General features: G+C 40.3%; 2 protein-coding genes across 6 annotated transcripts in view; both read right to left on the bottom strand.

The window, feature by feature from the left end:
• The window catches only part of Bruce (BIR repeat containing ubiquitin-conjugating enzyme), a 47419-nt gene that overhangs the window by 5367 nt on the left and 26599 nt on the right, over positions 1–15453 (bottom strand). For 4 of the 5 annotated variants that reach the window (XM_085189152.1, XM_085189154.1, XM_085189155.1 and 1 more), the window contains 11 exons: positions 15181–15279; positions 9477–9627; positions 9255–9397; positions 5496–5717; positions 4846–5109; positions 4576–4722; positions 3587–3792; positions 2980–3220; positions 2008–2234; positions 1480–1644; positions 267–447 (listed from right to left, as the gene is read on the bottom strand). In XM_085189152.1, the coding sequence (XP_085045278.1) occupies positions 267–447; positions 1480–1644; positions 2008–2234; positions 2980–3220; positions 3587–3792; positions 4576–4722; positions 4846–5109; positions 5496–5717; positions 9255–9397; positions 9477–9627; positions 15181–15279 (2046 nt within the window). The remainder of the gene's footprint in view (positions 1–266; positions 448–1479; positions 1645–2007; positions 2235–2979; positions 3221–3586; positions 3793–4575; positions 4723–4845; positions 5110–5495; positions 5718–9254; positions 9398–9476; positions 9628–15180; positions 15280–15453) is intronic. The other variant, XM_085189153.1, reaches the window with a different exon arrangement.
• LOC146536647 (uncharacterized) lies at positions 12877–13913 on the bottom strand. Its single transcript, XM_085189166.1, has one exon. It carries the CDS (start codon positions 13896–13898, stop codon positions 13047–13049), a length of 852 nt encoding a protein of 283 aa, XP_085045292.1. The 5' UTR covers positions 13899–13913; the 3' UTR covers positions 12877–13046.

The following is a 15453-nucleotide window of genomic DNA, read 5'->3' as shown; positions in this document are numbered from 1 at the left end:
CAAAACAAACAACTGACAATTTATGTCATCAACTTATATTAATAAATTTAATAATCATTCATTTAAAGACATGTATAGATAAATGTTTCATCTAGAAAATATTTTTTAGCTACTTAAATAAATATTACTAAATATAACTTATTGCAATAAATATATACCAAATATTCTTTTACTTAATAGCTAAAACATAGCACAATTTATAATAATTATGCAATCTCTTAAGTCCTCAAAAGCATAAAACTTATCGAAACCAATAACTATCATACCTGAATCGTTCCTCAAGTAGGAGCAAATGGCAGGCACAAGGGAGCTGCCGGCGACGAGGTCTATGAACTCGGGCGGTAAGTCATGTGCGTCTCCTTCCTCAGTCTCCTCGGGCTCGTCCTCCTCCTGCGAGCCCTCTTCTGGTGGCCATTTTTCACCCGGATTCATGTATGACACGAGAACCTATGATAGAAAAAATGAGTAAGTAAGCTATTCCAAATTATTGAAATTGGCCGGAGAACACAAAAATTTGGTATATTATCTCGAGATCGGACTGGGAATAAAAATTAATTCAACAACTTATATTTTATAAAAATGGAGGACTGGATTTTAATTCGTGTATATACAACAATATACAAATACAACAAAATGTGTAAAAAAATACAGTGGAACGGTCTGGTTATAAAATGATTAAGAATCCAATTCAAACTTGAGGAAATTAATAGATTCATATTAAACTAGCGGACGCGCGCAGCTTCGCTTACGTATTTAGGGGTGAATTCCAAAAAAACCACGAAACATGTGTTCAATGAAATATTTTTAAGAGTCTAAATTTAAAATTTTATAAAAATCGGTGGCGATTTAATGATTTTTCCATACAAACTTTCAACCCCTTATTTGCACCCTGAGGAGGTGAATTCTAGAAAACCATGAAACACATGTTCAAATTAATATTTTTAAGAGTAAATTTAAATTTTTATAATAATCGGTGGCGTTTTAAAGATTTTTCTATACAAACTTTCAACCCTTTATTTGCACCCTTAGGGGAAGAATTCAAGAAAACATGAAACATGTGTTCAATTAAATAATTTTAAGAGTCTGAATTCCAAATTTTATAAAAATTGGTGCCGATTTAAAAAAAAATCTATACAAACTTTCAACCCCTTATTTGTACCCTTAGGGGGAGAATTCTAGAAAACGATGAAACACGTGTTCAATTAAATACTTTTAAAAATATAAATTTCAAATTTTATAAAAATCGGTGCCGATTTAATTTTTTTTCCATACAAACTTTCAACCCTTATTTCGCCCCTTTAGGGTTCAAATTTTTCAAAATCCCTTCTTAGTGGATGTCCAGATTACGAAAGTAAACATCTGTCCAAATTCCACGTTTCTACGCACAGCGGTTACGGCTGTGCCTGCGTCTTACCTCAGTCATTGAGGACAAGTCCTTTTATATATATAGATTTTAAAATTAAAGCGTGCTTTATTAACCTGCAAGAGCACGGTGACGTGTTCCTCTTCGATACGCTGCCGCACCAGCGCCTGCTCCACGTTCCACGACTGCTGCGTGGAGCCGGTGCCGAAGCCAGTACCTTTCGCCCAGTACAACTGCGACTTCTCCTCCTTGCCCGACCCGTTTGAATTTTGACTATTCTGCTGATTCATTTTTTAATATTCCCAATTAACATACATAATTTCAACGGTCCCTAGGTAAAGTTTCAAAAGTGAAAAACTGCATGTATGTATTTTTATTGCTGTTTTGAACTATTAACGACGGTCGTTTTCGATTACATACAGGCTTAAAAAGGTATCAATAAACTTTTTTTTAGATTAAAAAAAAAAGTCAATAATTTTAATAATTTAAAAGAGTGTTAGAAACATTCGCCATTATTCGCTTTTGATTCTTTACCTAGGAGGTCCGTCGATTTATAAGCAATATTCTTATTTTATTAAGATACAAAATAAAAATCTTAACGCTAAGTTCCCTCCAATAAAAAAATTTAAGTATAAATAAACCACCTGCGCACTAGCCGGTTTGTGGTGCGTGAACACAGCCAGGCACGCAAGGACTAGCCGCACTGCGCCCAGCTGTAGCAGCGCCAGACGGAGCGCGCGGCCCGCAGGAGACGCGCGCGGTGCCGCCTCCAGCAGCGCACCCACCACGCGGAACGGTAGCGTGCCTAGCGACGCGGTGCCCTTGGTGGCCGACCCGGAGTTGCTGTAAGTGCTGCTTACTACTATGTTACCTGATGTTGGAGGGTAGTTGTTAATTACAAAGGTGTTTGTTCCTAGTAGTTAGCTACTAAGGAGTAGTAATAGCTGTTTGTGTGTTTAAATGAATACGTAAAGATTCTTTTTCTTCCTTTTCTATTTGTTTACGAAAATTACGCCAACGGAGGAGTATGTATGTATGTTGCTAGAGAACCCGTTGACGCGTATTCTATACACTTTCTATATATAAACTACTAGCGGACCCGGACGCGGCTACGCCTGCTTGAAATATAGGAATATAATTTCTATAGAAATATAATTTCAATCTAGATGAAATGCTAAAAGTGACTATTATATTTATTTTCATAAGGATGAATATCAAAATGACGCGGTAACGAACGCGGTCGCGTAGCGACGACGGTTGTTATTAACATGGCAGAATAAATTGCATGTCAAATTAGAAAGTATTTTAATTTATTAGTTTATACGTGTAATGTAATGTTATATAGCCTATAGCACTTCTGAAGAATGCAGCTTTCATACAAAACAAAAACAAAGTAAATCGATCCAGTAGATCCAGATATCTTAGCGTTCAAACAAACAAACAAACAAACAAACAAACAAACAAACTCTTCCGCTTTATTATATTAGTATAGATAACTGTGCCAAATGTCCTATTCCTTCATCCGCATAATTTACATAAAAAAAGGGTACAAAGTATTTAGATCATCTAATGAATATTTAAAAAAAAAAAAATGATAATAAACAAAAGTCACTAACGTCCCTCCTCGTCGTGCGCCACGCCCAGTAGCAGTCGCAGCAGGTGCACAGCACGCGCGCCCTCGTCCAGTAGCGCGGCCGCGTAGCCTGGCAGCTTGAGCAGCAGCGCCAGCGCCACCAGCGCGTGCGCCGGCACGCCCGCCACACCCGCCTCCTCCGCGCCCCCACTCCCGCTGCCGCCCGCGCCCCCGCCGCCCGTCGACGCGTTGCCAGCGGACGTGACACCCAGCTCTACCATCTCCTGTTTATCACAATAGAAACGATACATATTTTGTTTGAAGGTACATTTTATTTTTTTTACATACAAACATTTTTTTTCTATCCTCATCATATTATACTCTGTGGTACCCATAATAAACTTATTGCGTGTTGGCGGAACCAGAATTACTTGTAAAAACTGAGGAAATTATTTATAACAAGAGCAGATTCCATATTCTATAATTATGATAAAATAAAATAGTTATAAAAACCACAATAATCATGTCTTTATATAGTATAAAAAAACACATATTTATTATAATAGTGTACTAACGACACACGACGACATTATAAGTGTGTATATATGACACATGCCTCTTGTATAGTAGTATTCTAGCCAGTAGCTCACCTCGTAGGCGTCGTCCAGCTTGACCCAGTCAAGATCGTGATGGGGCGGCGCGGGCGGCGGCGCGGGAGCAGCGTGCGGGCGCGGTAGGCGCGCCGCCACTAGTGCCAGACCGCCGCACGCTCCGAACTCGCGCAGCACCACGTTGCCCGTACAGCTGCCCCCGTCTGTGCCTTTCACGCCTTTCCACAGGGGACCCTTCCAAGCTTCTATTGTCAGAACACATCAAAACTTGTACTTGTATGTACTTTATGTCTGACACGACATAAAATACTTTTTGTTTCTTTTTCATTACGTTTTTGTTATTATAAAAAAATAATATTATTTGACAAATCAAAAAATCAAAAATCTAAATCAAATCAGCTTCACACTGTATTCCGCACACATCTGTCTAGGCAGAAGGAACCCAGTGTTAAGATACTCTGTTTCTCACTTTCTGCCGAATTCTGGAGGCATTGGCGTATTGAGACAACGCCGCGCTTTTCCTCGAAACCAGAGTGAAGAAATGGAAATATATACGTAAATAAATATTTCACTTCCTCGAATGGGGATCGAACTCACAACCGTCGCGATACAGTCACACCATTGTGCCGCTGCGCCACGACGGCCTCAATATTTTTGTCATACCTTTCAATATGGAATAACACTTAAAAAATTATAAAAATATATTTTTACAATTTGTCAACAAAAAAAAAGCCTAAAAAAATCAGTATGTACTATAAGTCCATTGCCGGTTTCAATTTAATTAATAAGAAATACGAAGTAACAAAATATAATCAGTATTCGTTATGTAATTATTTGTTCAGCTCTTACGGAAAAATGTAATATTGATTCATCTTCTCCTCACACGGCCTTATTGTCGAGACATTGCTTGTTTAATAGTCAAACTCGACACTGCACGTTATATTTTAGTCAGAGCAAGCGAGTCATTCTCTCGTAGTGCGTAATTAATTATTTATTTTTGATGAGAAATATTAACGAAACACACTTACCTCCATGAGTATTTATGTACAGATTGAGCGTAAGATGAGGTCCAAAAACATGGGGTACTGCTGCATTGAGCTGCGCCAGCGTCGTCGACGGTGGAATGTAACCTTCGATACCATCAACTTTCACACGTATTGTAGTTTCAATTACTTCTGCGAAAATATCATAAAAATATTATATTAACAAAATAATTTTTTAAATAATGAAAATATTCTTTATATAAAAAAAAACAACAAAGTGAGATTGTGGAGGAAAAAACATATAATAAGTCTTACCATCGTTCCCGGAAGTGGTAGGACTGTCACTGTTTGTTTTCGACTGCCTTTTCTTGATACCTTGCTGTTTAAGTGAGGTATTCTTAACATCTTTGACTCGTTTGTCCTTAGAGGCACTAGCAGCGGCGAGAGACAGCTCCCAGGCCTCGGCCACCGACAGTATGGCGGTGTCAGAGGCACTGCGTAACACCGCGCCAGACCCGTTACCAGAGCCCGAACTGGAACTGCCGCTCGATAGACGATTCGCTTCATCTATTAATGGTGCTATATAAAATGGGAAATATATTATATTAAGGAAATAGGACTAATTCCTACAAAATAAATAGTATATCTATCATGAATGAAAGTAAGTTCTAATAAATATTGAAAATTGTTTTCATTTTCCAATCTGATAATAAAAAGAATTTAATATAAGAATGCAGAATACCAAACATTTGTAAATATTAAAAAAGTGTAATAAATTAAAAGAGAACGACATATAAGTCAGAAACACTTGCAACTCGCAAAAAAAAACTCTTGCGAATAGTAATGAGTCTGTCTGTACTGCTAGTATATTTTTCAAGTAGTTCTACTTAATATTAAAACAACAACTTTTCAATTGAGAAGCTAAGAGAGATTATTAAAGCTCAAAGTATAAAAGGAGTGATTACCGGGCGGGCGGTGGTCGGTGAGCAACGTGCGCACGGTGGTGTGCAACGGCAGGCTGAGCGTGGCGTGCGCGACGGCGCCGGGGTGCGGCGGCGCGGCCAGCAGCGGCGGTGCGCACGCGCTCGCTCCGCTCGTTGCCCAGCGCAGCGATACCGACGCGCGCTCGCCCGACAGCACCAGACGTAGGATAAGCGCGCGCGTGAAGCCCGACAGCCCCTCCGGACCTGTTGTCATAGTGTACTATATTACTTCACACTTCTAAACTGTTTAGAAACATTCTAAATATCTAAATAAAATCTATTGATACAGTAACAAATATATCGCTATAATGACACTGTCCAAGTGTCCGATTCCATGGTTTGTTCTCCCGAAAATTTAATTCATCACATTGACACAAACCATAACGCTTTAACAGTTATGCATACAAATATTCGTAGCGTAAGTTGTAATTTTGATGCCCTGACTGTATTACTTGAGAGACTACGCATTCAATGTGACATCCTGATCCTTACAGAATGCTGGCTTTCCTCGACTACTGTTGTACCCAGCATTCATAGTTACACCTCATACACTTCAGATTACCACAATCAAAACGATGGTGTAGTCATTTATGTCAAATCAGACATAAAGCACTCAACTACCAATGTTTCCTTATCTGGCGCTAGCTGTCTTGTTCTAAGACACAATGATGAGTACGCGGTAGTTGCAGTTTATCGGTCACCATCGAACAGTAATATAGACAATTTTTGTGACAGTCTCGATTCATGTCTCCTCGACCTTAAGCTAGTTGACTCCGTAGTCGTGATTGGTGACATAAACATAAATATTACATCAACCAATTCTGACTCTAACAGTGGCAAATACTTGGACCTGTTAGCTTTCCATGGATTTTCTAGTGCCCACTCCTTTCCAACACGCAATGAGAGCTGTCTTGATCATGTGATGCTGAGATCGAATAAATCTGCTGCTACTTATATCCTAGATTCCTATATAACCGACCATGCGCCTTTAGTCTTTTGTTTACAATGCAATATAAAAAAGTTTTCTTCCATAAAAACCTTTACCAAAATTGATTATGTGTCTTTACTACAAACAATTTCGAACTTTGACTTCACCTGTATCTTTAACTCTTCTGATGCAAACGCCGCAGCCACCCTGCTGACTAATATGATCTATGATGCTATTTCAATGCACTCTAAGCAAATAAAAATTTCCCATCGGAAACGTACACTAAAACCATGGCTGACTCCGGGACTGGTACGGTGCATTAGACACCGTGACAAACTACATAAAAAGGTCAAAACTGATCCAACTAATGCAATCCTACGTATAACTTACACAAGATATCGGAATTTTTGTAATAATTTGTTAAAAAAATTAAAGACAGCATATGAAAAAAACGAATTTCTAAAATACAAAAATAATCCAAAAGGTACCTGGAACACTGTCAATAAAATTGTTTGCTACAAAAAGCCCTCACCTACTTCCACACCTTTACTTGACCTGCACAGTGATCCTTGCGTATCCGTAAATGTCGTAAACAATTATTTTGCTGGCATCGGTGCCTCATATGCCAATGCTATATTAAACAAACAACTTGACATACATAGCTTGCCAAATACACTTAACTCTCAGTCTTCCGCTTCAAATGACTCCATGGCGCTGTATGATACAGACATTAATGAAATTCAGGCTATTATTGCAAACTTAAAAGATGACTCTGCTGCTGGAACAGACGGCATTCCTACTTCTATTGTCAAAAAGGCTAGTACTTATATAGCTCCCGTTCTTATGCATATTTTCAATTTATGTTTATCAACTGGCGTTTTTCCGGATATCTTTAAGCGAGCTCAGGTTCATCCTATCTATAAGTCCGGCGACAGAGACACTGTGGTCAATTACAGGCCAATATCAATACTCTCGGTTCTATCAAAAATTTTAGAAAAGCTTTTGAATAAGAGACTTGTAAATTATCTGCAACACTGTAACGTCATTGCTGATAATCAATTCGGTTTTATCAAGGGTAAATCGACGGAAGATGCTGCACTACTGCTTACTGAAACAATAGTTAAGAAAATGGACAGTGCATCAAAAGTGATCGGCGTATTCCTCGATCTATCCAAGGCCTTTGATACCGTTTCTGTGCCACTATTAATAAACAAAATGGAAACTATCGGAATACGTGGCAGCGCTCTTGAAATCTTTCGCTCATATTTATCAAATCGCACGCAATGCACGAAAATCAACCAGTACGTTAGTGACAATACTGCAATCTGTTTTGGGGTACCACAGGGTAGTGTCCTTGGACCTACCTTGTTTATTTTATATATTAATAGCTTATGTGCCACATCATTACCAAATTGTAACATCATTGCGTATGCAGATGATACTGCGCTTGTGGTTCATGGAAAAGATTGGAATGAGGCCAAACACTACGCTGAACATGCGGTCAGATGGATAACAGGCTGGTACAATGCTAATCTTTTAACTCTAAATATAGACAAAACCAAATACATCGCGTTCTCTCATCGCTCCCATTCCCAGCCGCCACCTGAGTTGTCGATTAGAGTACACACATATACTTGCACTCTTCTGGATAACTGTAATTGTCCTAGCTTACCTCGCACTTCTAATATCAAATATCTTGGCCTTACAGTTGATTGCTACCTGAACTGGAAACTTCATATCAATCACATAACCGGCCGTATAAGAAAACTGATTCCTATTTTCAGGAAACTTAGAAGTTCAGCTAATTTTGAAACCTTACTTCTTGTTTATCATGCCCTTATTCAAAGTCTCATCAGCTACTGCATCTGTGTATGGGGGGGTACAAGTAAAAAGTCGTTACTTCCCTTAGAACGTGCCCAAAGAGCCATACTAAAAGTCATGCTTGGAAAGCCCAGACGTTACAGTACCGACCTAGTTTATAGCAATAGCTCAGTCTTAACAGTTAGACAACTTTTCATAAAATCAGTTGTACTGCGGAAGCATAGGAGCACTCCTTTCAAGACCATCTGTAAGCGCAATAAGCCAAAGGTTTGTGATATCGAACGTTGCAAAACCAAGCTAGCTCGTTCTCACTTCTACGTCCTAAGCAGTTGCTTATACAATGATGTTAATAAAATTATCAACATTTACCCTTTGTCTTCGTCAAAATGTAAAGCAGTTATGAATACCTGGCTGCAGAGGTTGTCCTACTTAGATACGGAGAATCTTCTTCGTACCTAACTTACACTCATGACTCGTACATACATATACGCACATAAACACACACACGCACACACACAAACACACACACACACACACATTTGACACGTGGTAATAATATAGAATCTAATTGTTTTTCTTTTCTTCTTTTTCAATAATTAATTTAAAACTTTTGTTATATCGCTTTATTTTTGCTTATGTCGACATAATAATATGTACCTAATTGATGAGTATTCTCACTTTTGTCATCGAAATAGTGTCTTAGGGGCAAAGATGCTGGCAGCTGTGACACAGTTTACACTAGTACGGCTGCCATCGCTCACCTCTACTAAATTGTTGTCTTGTTTTTTCCATATTCTAACGAAATTAGAGTGTATATGTAACATTTAATTACTGAATAAAGCATTTATTATTAAGCATTTATTATAATGTAACCAAGCATATATCACAAGTGAAAATATATGGATGAACTTATGCAAACTAAATTAATAAATAAAATATGAAATATCGAATGATTTACAAAATGCTTTTCACCATTGCATTGTACAACTCACCTGTAAACGGCATTGACTCCAGAATACTGTGAAGTGTAGATGCGAAAAGTTTCTGATTGACATTATGACACGCAGTTAACTCAGAGAAGAGCCTTATTGTATTTTCTTCTAACAATGCGAATTGAGCATTTTCTTGCCAAGTACTAAAAATAAAATAAAATAATAAATTTGTTTTACAAATTACTTAGATAGTATTTAGTCAAACATAAATATTTAGCAAACCTGCAGTTTTGTCGAGGGTGGCATAGGAGCCGCAACAATGGTCTCCAAAAGATATTACCGGCGGCACCTAACCACTCCTTAACGCGACGCTCGGCGCACACCAGACGCGCCCACTCTACCATTTCGCAAATACTTTGCATTGAGGGTAAATCTGAAATGTACGAGACGTCTTTAATATCGCTAATATATTTTAGAAAATTTATAAAAAATTGAAGAGTACGTACGTACCGTACAAGAGTTCTGACTGGAACGTCATTAAAACACGAAGTTGGGAGCAAGACTGTTTATTGATGCATACCCACTACACAATAAATACAATATATAATATACCTACCCTACATCTTTCCCCCTCTAATTTTAACACTAACTTATAACAAATACAAATAATATAATAATACTTTAAACTAATACGTAGTAATATTTTATAAATAGCCTACAGAACACAAGCTATAATTATTACTTATCAATAAATTAATTTAAATTTTTATTTCTATTATACGCTCGCAGAGCTCGCGCGGAAGCGTCCGGTGGTGGAGGACTCGGGGAGCGGGTTCTATTACGAATCGTGTCTTTTTCCCCATCTGAACCCGATTCCTCTCCCACGGCATCTTCAAATGTAGCTTCCTCATCATTGTTTGTCTCTTTTTTTTCCGCGTTTAAATTGGGTTTAAATAAAGACAACCTATGTTTTTTTTTAGTGGAATAATCTGATCTTGGTGTCTCCGCCATTGTGAATCGTTACTCACTCTTACTTTATATGATACCGGACCTGTTTTATGCGGAATATTTCCCTCTACCCATTTAGGTGTCTTATCAGAATATCCACGAACGAGTACTGGCTCGCCTACCTCCATGTCACGGTCCGAGCCACCCTTGTTCCGCACCTGTCGGCGCTGAGCGGCGCGCACTACACTCGCTACGTCGGGCCTAATGGCGTCCAGGCGCCCGCGCAATCGACGTCCTAACAACGCAACCGCGGGAGCGACACCCGTCGTCGCGTGCTCCACGTTACGATATTGAAACAAGAAAGTCGATAACGCTTTCGATATATTTTTGCCTTCGTGAATCGCCCTCTTTATTACTTTTTTTATTATTTTAACCGCGTTCTCCGCTGCTCCATTACCTTGTGGTCTGTACGGTGCTGAAGTTATATGTCGAATACAATTTTGTTCACAATATCTTTTAAATTCAATAGACAAAAAAGGTGGACCGTTATCCGTTACAAGCTCAGTAGGTAACCCAAAACGTGAAAATGTGGATCTTAACACTTCTATCGTAGATTCCGCGTCCGTCCTGCTCATTGTCATTGCTTCAATCCATTTCGAATGTGCATCCACGAGGATCATATATTTTTTTCCGCCATGTTCGGCAAAATCCGCATGAATACGCTGCCAGGGTTTCAAAGGGAACTCCCACGGATGCATAACCGCACGGGGAGGTGCGTCACGCACCACCCCGCATGCCTCACAAGATCGACTTAAGTTCTCAATTTCCCGGTCGAGGTCTGGCCAATACACATAATTTCGAGCCAAATTTTTCATTTTATTCATGCCTAAATGACCTTCATGAATTTCCTTTAAAACCCGAGCTCGTAAAGATGGAGGTACTACTAGTCTATATTTATACAATAAACACCCTAATTCAAGTACTATTTCATGCTTACGCGAAAAATACGGCTTCTCCTCCTCACAACTCGCCGTCGAGGGCCATCCGAACAAAATATAACCTTTTACTTTACTTAATAATTTATCTTTTTCAGTTTCAGCCCTAATTTCAGTAAAATTAACCGGCATAGTGTCTCTCACTAGGTCTACGTACTGGACGGTCTCCGTGTGACGTCGCTCGCTCGGTAATGGTAGACGGGACAATGCGTCCGCGGGAGCGTTCGCGGTCGATCGAACAAACTGTACTGAAAAATTATAACCCGATAATCGAGCAGCCCACCGTTGTAACCGGCTAGCTGCCGTTTGTGGAATTCCGCCCTTCTTACCAAATATAAAACTTAAAGGTTGATGATCCGTACGTAATATAAATGACCGCCCAAACAAATATTGATGGTGTTTAGTAACACCATAAAATATAGCGAGTGCTTCTTTGTCCAATTGACTATAGTTTCTCTCCGCCGAGTTAAGTGTCCTCGACACACAGCTGACTGGTCGCTCGCTACCGTCCGAGTATACGTGGGCGAGCACCGCTCCTAGCCCGTACGCGCTGCTGTCGACCGAGAGGACCAATGGCCGCCCTTCCTCGTAATGAGCTAACACTTTATTACTTGTGAGTATATTTTTTGCTGCCGAGAACGCCTCTTGACACAATACACTCCAATGCCACGCCGATTCTTTCTTTAATAATTCGTGCAATGGTTGCAATAGAATACTTAAATTAGGTATAAATTTCCCGTAATAGTTTAACATGCCTAAAAAACTTTTTAATTGAGTAATATTGATAGGCTTTGGAACGTCGCGAATAGCCTGGAGCTTCTTAGGATCCGGCCGTAAACCGGTTTTATCAATAATGAACCCTACATATTTAACACTAGATTGTAAAAAACTACACTTCTCAAGTTTAACCGTAAAACCCATACTACGCAATCGTTCGAGTACTGCCCGCAAATTATTTAAGTGATCGCCTCGGTTGCTTCCAGTTACGCACACGTCATCTAAAAAAACCACCGTCTTAGGTATACCGCGAAGAGTCTCTTCCATTATTTTCTGAAATTTTTCGGGTATACACGACAAACCAAATGGAGTGCGACGATATACAAACGTACCTAAATATGTCGTAATGGCCGTATACGGTTGGGAGTCTTTTGATAAAAGCATTTGTTGGTAACTATTTTTTAAATCAATTTTCGAGTACTCCTCTCCCCCACTGAGCGTAGCGAACAATTCCTCAATACGGGGAAGCGGATACGGATCGCGTTTTAGTTTAGGGTTAATTGTTATTTTATAATCTCCGCATATCCGTATATCGCCATTCTCTTTAATTACGGGAACAATTGGCGTGCCGTAATCAGACGTCTCAACCCTATAAATTGTACCTTCTCGCTCTAAACGCCCCAGCTCACACTCAACGCGCGCCTTCAACGCTAACGGAACCGGTCGCGCGCGCACGTACACCGGCGTATTGTCGCACACATGCAAACTTATTGTTTTCTTACAAGTTCCGAGCTTATCAGTAAACATTTCTGGGAATTCGATCATTAACTGGCTTACAAATGGATCATTACTTAAGTTCGATATAATTTCTTTATTTTTAATTCTAATATTATATATTCCAAGAACGCGGATCCATTATCTGCCTAATAATGGTCGACCTCCCTTTTTAATGACATACAATTTGCACGATGAGACAGACACACCATTGAGCTTAAGATTTACCAACATAAAACCCATTGACTCGATCTTTGAACCTACGTAACTACGTATATTTAGCCGATCGGCGGTAAGATTATTTCCCTTAAAGTACTGTCTGTAACAATCTTCGCTTATTGTAGATATTCTACTACCTGTATCAACTTCAAAGTCCATAGGTTTGCCATTAACCTCCACTGTTATTATATAGGGTACATCACCTGATCCGTCCACCTGCACATTGTAAAAGACTTAAGATCGACTCATCTCGTCGATTCGAGCGCACCTCTTTGCACATAACTTTCAAGTGGCCCCGCACACCACATGCGTCACAATTATAGTTCGCAAACCTGCACCGATCCGCCCGATGGAGCTTCCCGCAGCGCCAGCAACGCTGCCCGCCGTCAGCCACGGCGGCGCCGCGCCCGCCGTGGCCGCCGCCCGCGCCTCCCCTCGGTCTCGCGCCCCGCACTTTTGCCTGATGCAGGCCTTCGCCCGCCGCGCCGCTGCCGCCCGCAACCAGCTCGCTCGAAGCCGCGCCGACCGCCCTGGCCGCGCTCACCTCCGCGTGTCGCTCGGCTGCCTCCAGCGCCAGAGCCAGCTCCACCGCCTCTTTGTATTTAATGTTTCTTTCGGCAAAAATCCGCGACCTCATCGCTTCGTTCGCTAACCCTGATACGAACTGATCGCGTAAATTTTCTTCTAAATTCACTCCGAAATTACACGTTGCAGCAAGATGTTTTAAACTTTGCAAATACTCGGTGAGTGGTTCGCCGCCATTTTGTCTACGCAGACGAAACACGTGTCGCTCCGCGATCTCTGAGCGTTGCGGTTCTAAATGTTCGGACACTAGCTTATTCAATTCCTCGAACGTTTTTGACTCCGGGTGTGATGGTGAACACAAGTCGCACATAAGAGCATACGTCGCTTCGCCAACCACCGTAATGAGCAATGGCACGCACAGTTTCTTTTTAATTTCGTTTAATAAAATATACTGTTTAACACGTCTAATGTATGCTGGCCACTGTTTGGAACTAATGTCAAATGGTTCTAACTTTCCGATTGGCATATTTAAACACTTTTAGTACTATTTAACTCAAATAAATACGCGTAAATTCGAATCTCGTCGCCAGTGGAACGTCATTAAAACACGAAGTTGGGAGCAAGACTGTTTATTGATGCATACCCACTACACAATAAATACAATATATAATATACCTACCCTACACTGACGACTATGTCATATATTCTTATAAAGTAGCGTCGACATTCATATACGTCTATTACAACTTATTTATTTTCTAAGCATATCTGTAGCGAGATTTTTACAGTTTCCGCTATCTAACAATTATTCACAATAGGGATTGAAATAAGGACTCAGTATGGGTTCATCAGGGCTCGGCTCTTAGTCAGTTTTTATTCAATGTAGTGCTCGATACTGTCTCGTCTCACATCCAAGACCAGCCTCAATAGTTGACGATGTATAAAAGTGACATAGCACTCATTGACGAGAATCAACTGATGCTAAAGACCGCGAAATGAAAACCTGGAAGATTTTCACTTGACGGTGCCGGCGGTATTAAACTAAATATTTTGAAGACCAAGTACATGCCCGCGGGAGTCCGGATACGAGCATTATTTATATAGATCATGCCATCCGTTAAGTTGGAAAAGTTCAGATACCTTGGATCCGTTGTACACGAGTTTGCAGGCATCGGCTGCATAAGCGCTGTTTGGGTAAATGGCGGGAGGTCACTGGTGTGGTCTGTGACCGCAGAATGCCACCCAAGCTCAAGGGGCTGATATATAAGAGCATCATTCGACCGGTTCTTTTATATGGCAGCGAATGCTAACCAGCACTATCTCGGCACACTAAGGAACTTCACGACACGGAATTGAAGACGCTGAGGTGGACGTGCGGCGTAACGCGGTCTGACCGCATACGCAACCCATTCGAGGTATTCCGTGACGTAGCAGATACCCTCCAAGAGCGTCGCCTGAGATAGTTTGGCCACGTTGTGCGCTGGCCTAGAAACTATCTCGAATGGAAGTGCCTGAATGTCTGTCCCTGTAGTGAGATCTCCCGGACGCCCAAGGAAACACTGGTTGGATGTAGTGATCGTCCATTGACCCTGATGTGCAGGACATCAGGGTCAATGGACTAACCACCAGTAGGAAGGCAGACCCTGACAAACGCCGTTATTTCAATAATCACGGCGTTTATGAAGGAGGAAGGATTCCACGATAAGAATAGAAAAATATTTTAGAAGACGTAGAATTTTTTTTTATGAAATTCGAATTCACAGAACGTTTGTAAGCTATCGAAATACGTTATCATATCATATACAAACCTTTAAGACGACCATCTCTGCTCTGTGAATCAGTCATGTGAACATCTTCTTCGGAGTCAGTTTGTTCTATTATAGTTTCCAGCTTGGCTTCACTAAAATCTTTAACAACAAAAAAAAGTACAAGTTGAGTTGTTGAGTTGAGTTTTTGACTGTTAACATGATGATTGTGGGTTCCATTCTCACTAGAATAAATTACTATATGATATAAATGATTTTGTATTTCTTTAGTACACAAAGAGCTCCGCATTAAGCTCCGCCACTAAACACGCAAAG

This window comes from Heliconius melpomene, chromosome 8, assembly GCF_056956725.1.
Source record: "Heliconius melpomene rosina isolate 202511_hmr_F chromosome 8, ASM5695672v1, whole genome shotgun sequence".
Lineage (NCBI taxonomy): Eukaryota > Metazoa > Arthropoda > Insecta > Lepidoptera > Nymphalidae > Heliconius > Heliconius melpomene.
Note: the sequence above shows the minus strand (reverse complement) of the source record. Positions and strands in the feature narration are given on the sequence as shown.

Coding starts and splice junctions, on each gene's coding strand:
- LOC146536647 (XM_085189166.1), bottom strand. CDS start 13,898: ATGCCAATCGGAAAGTTAGAACCATTTGACATTAGTTCCAAACAGTGG.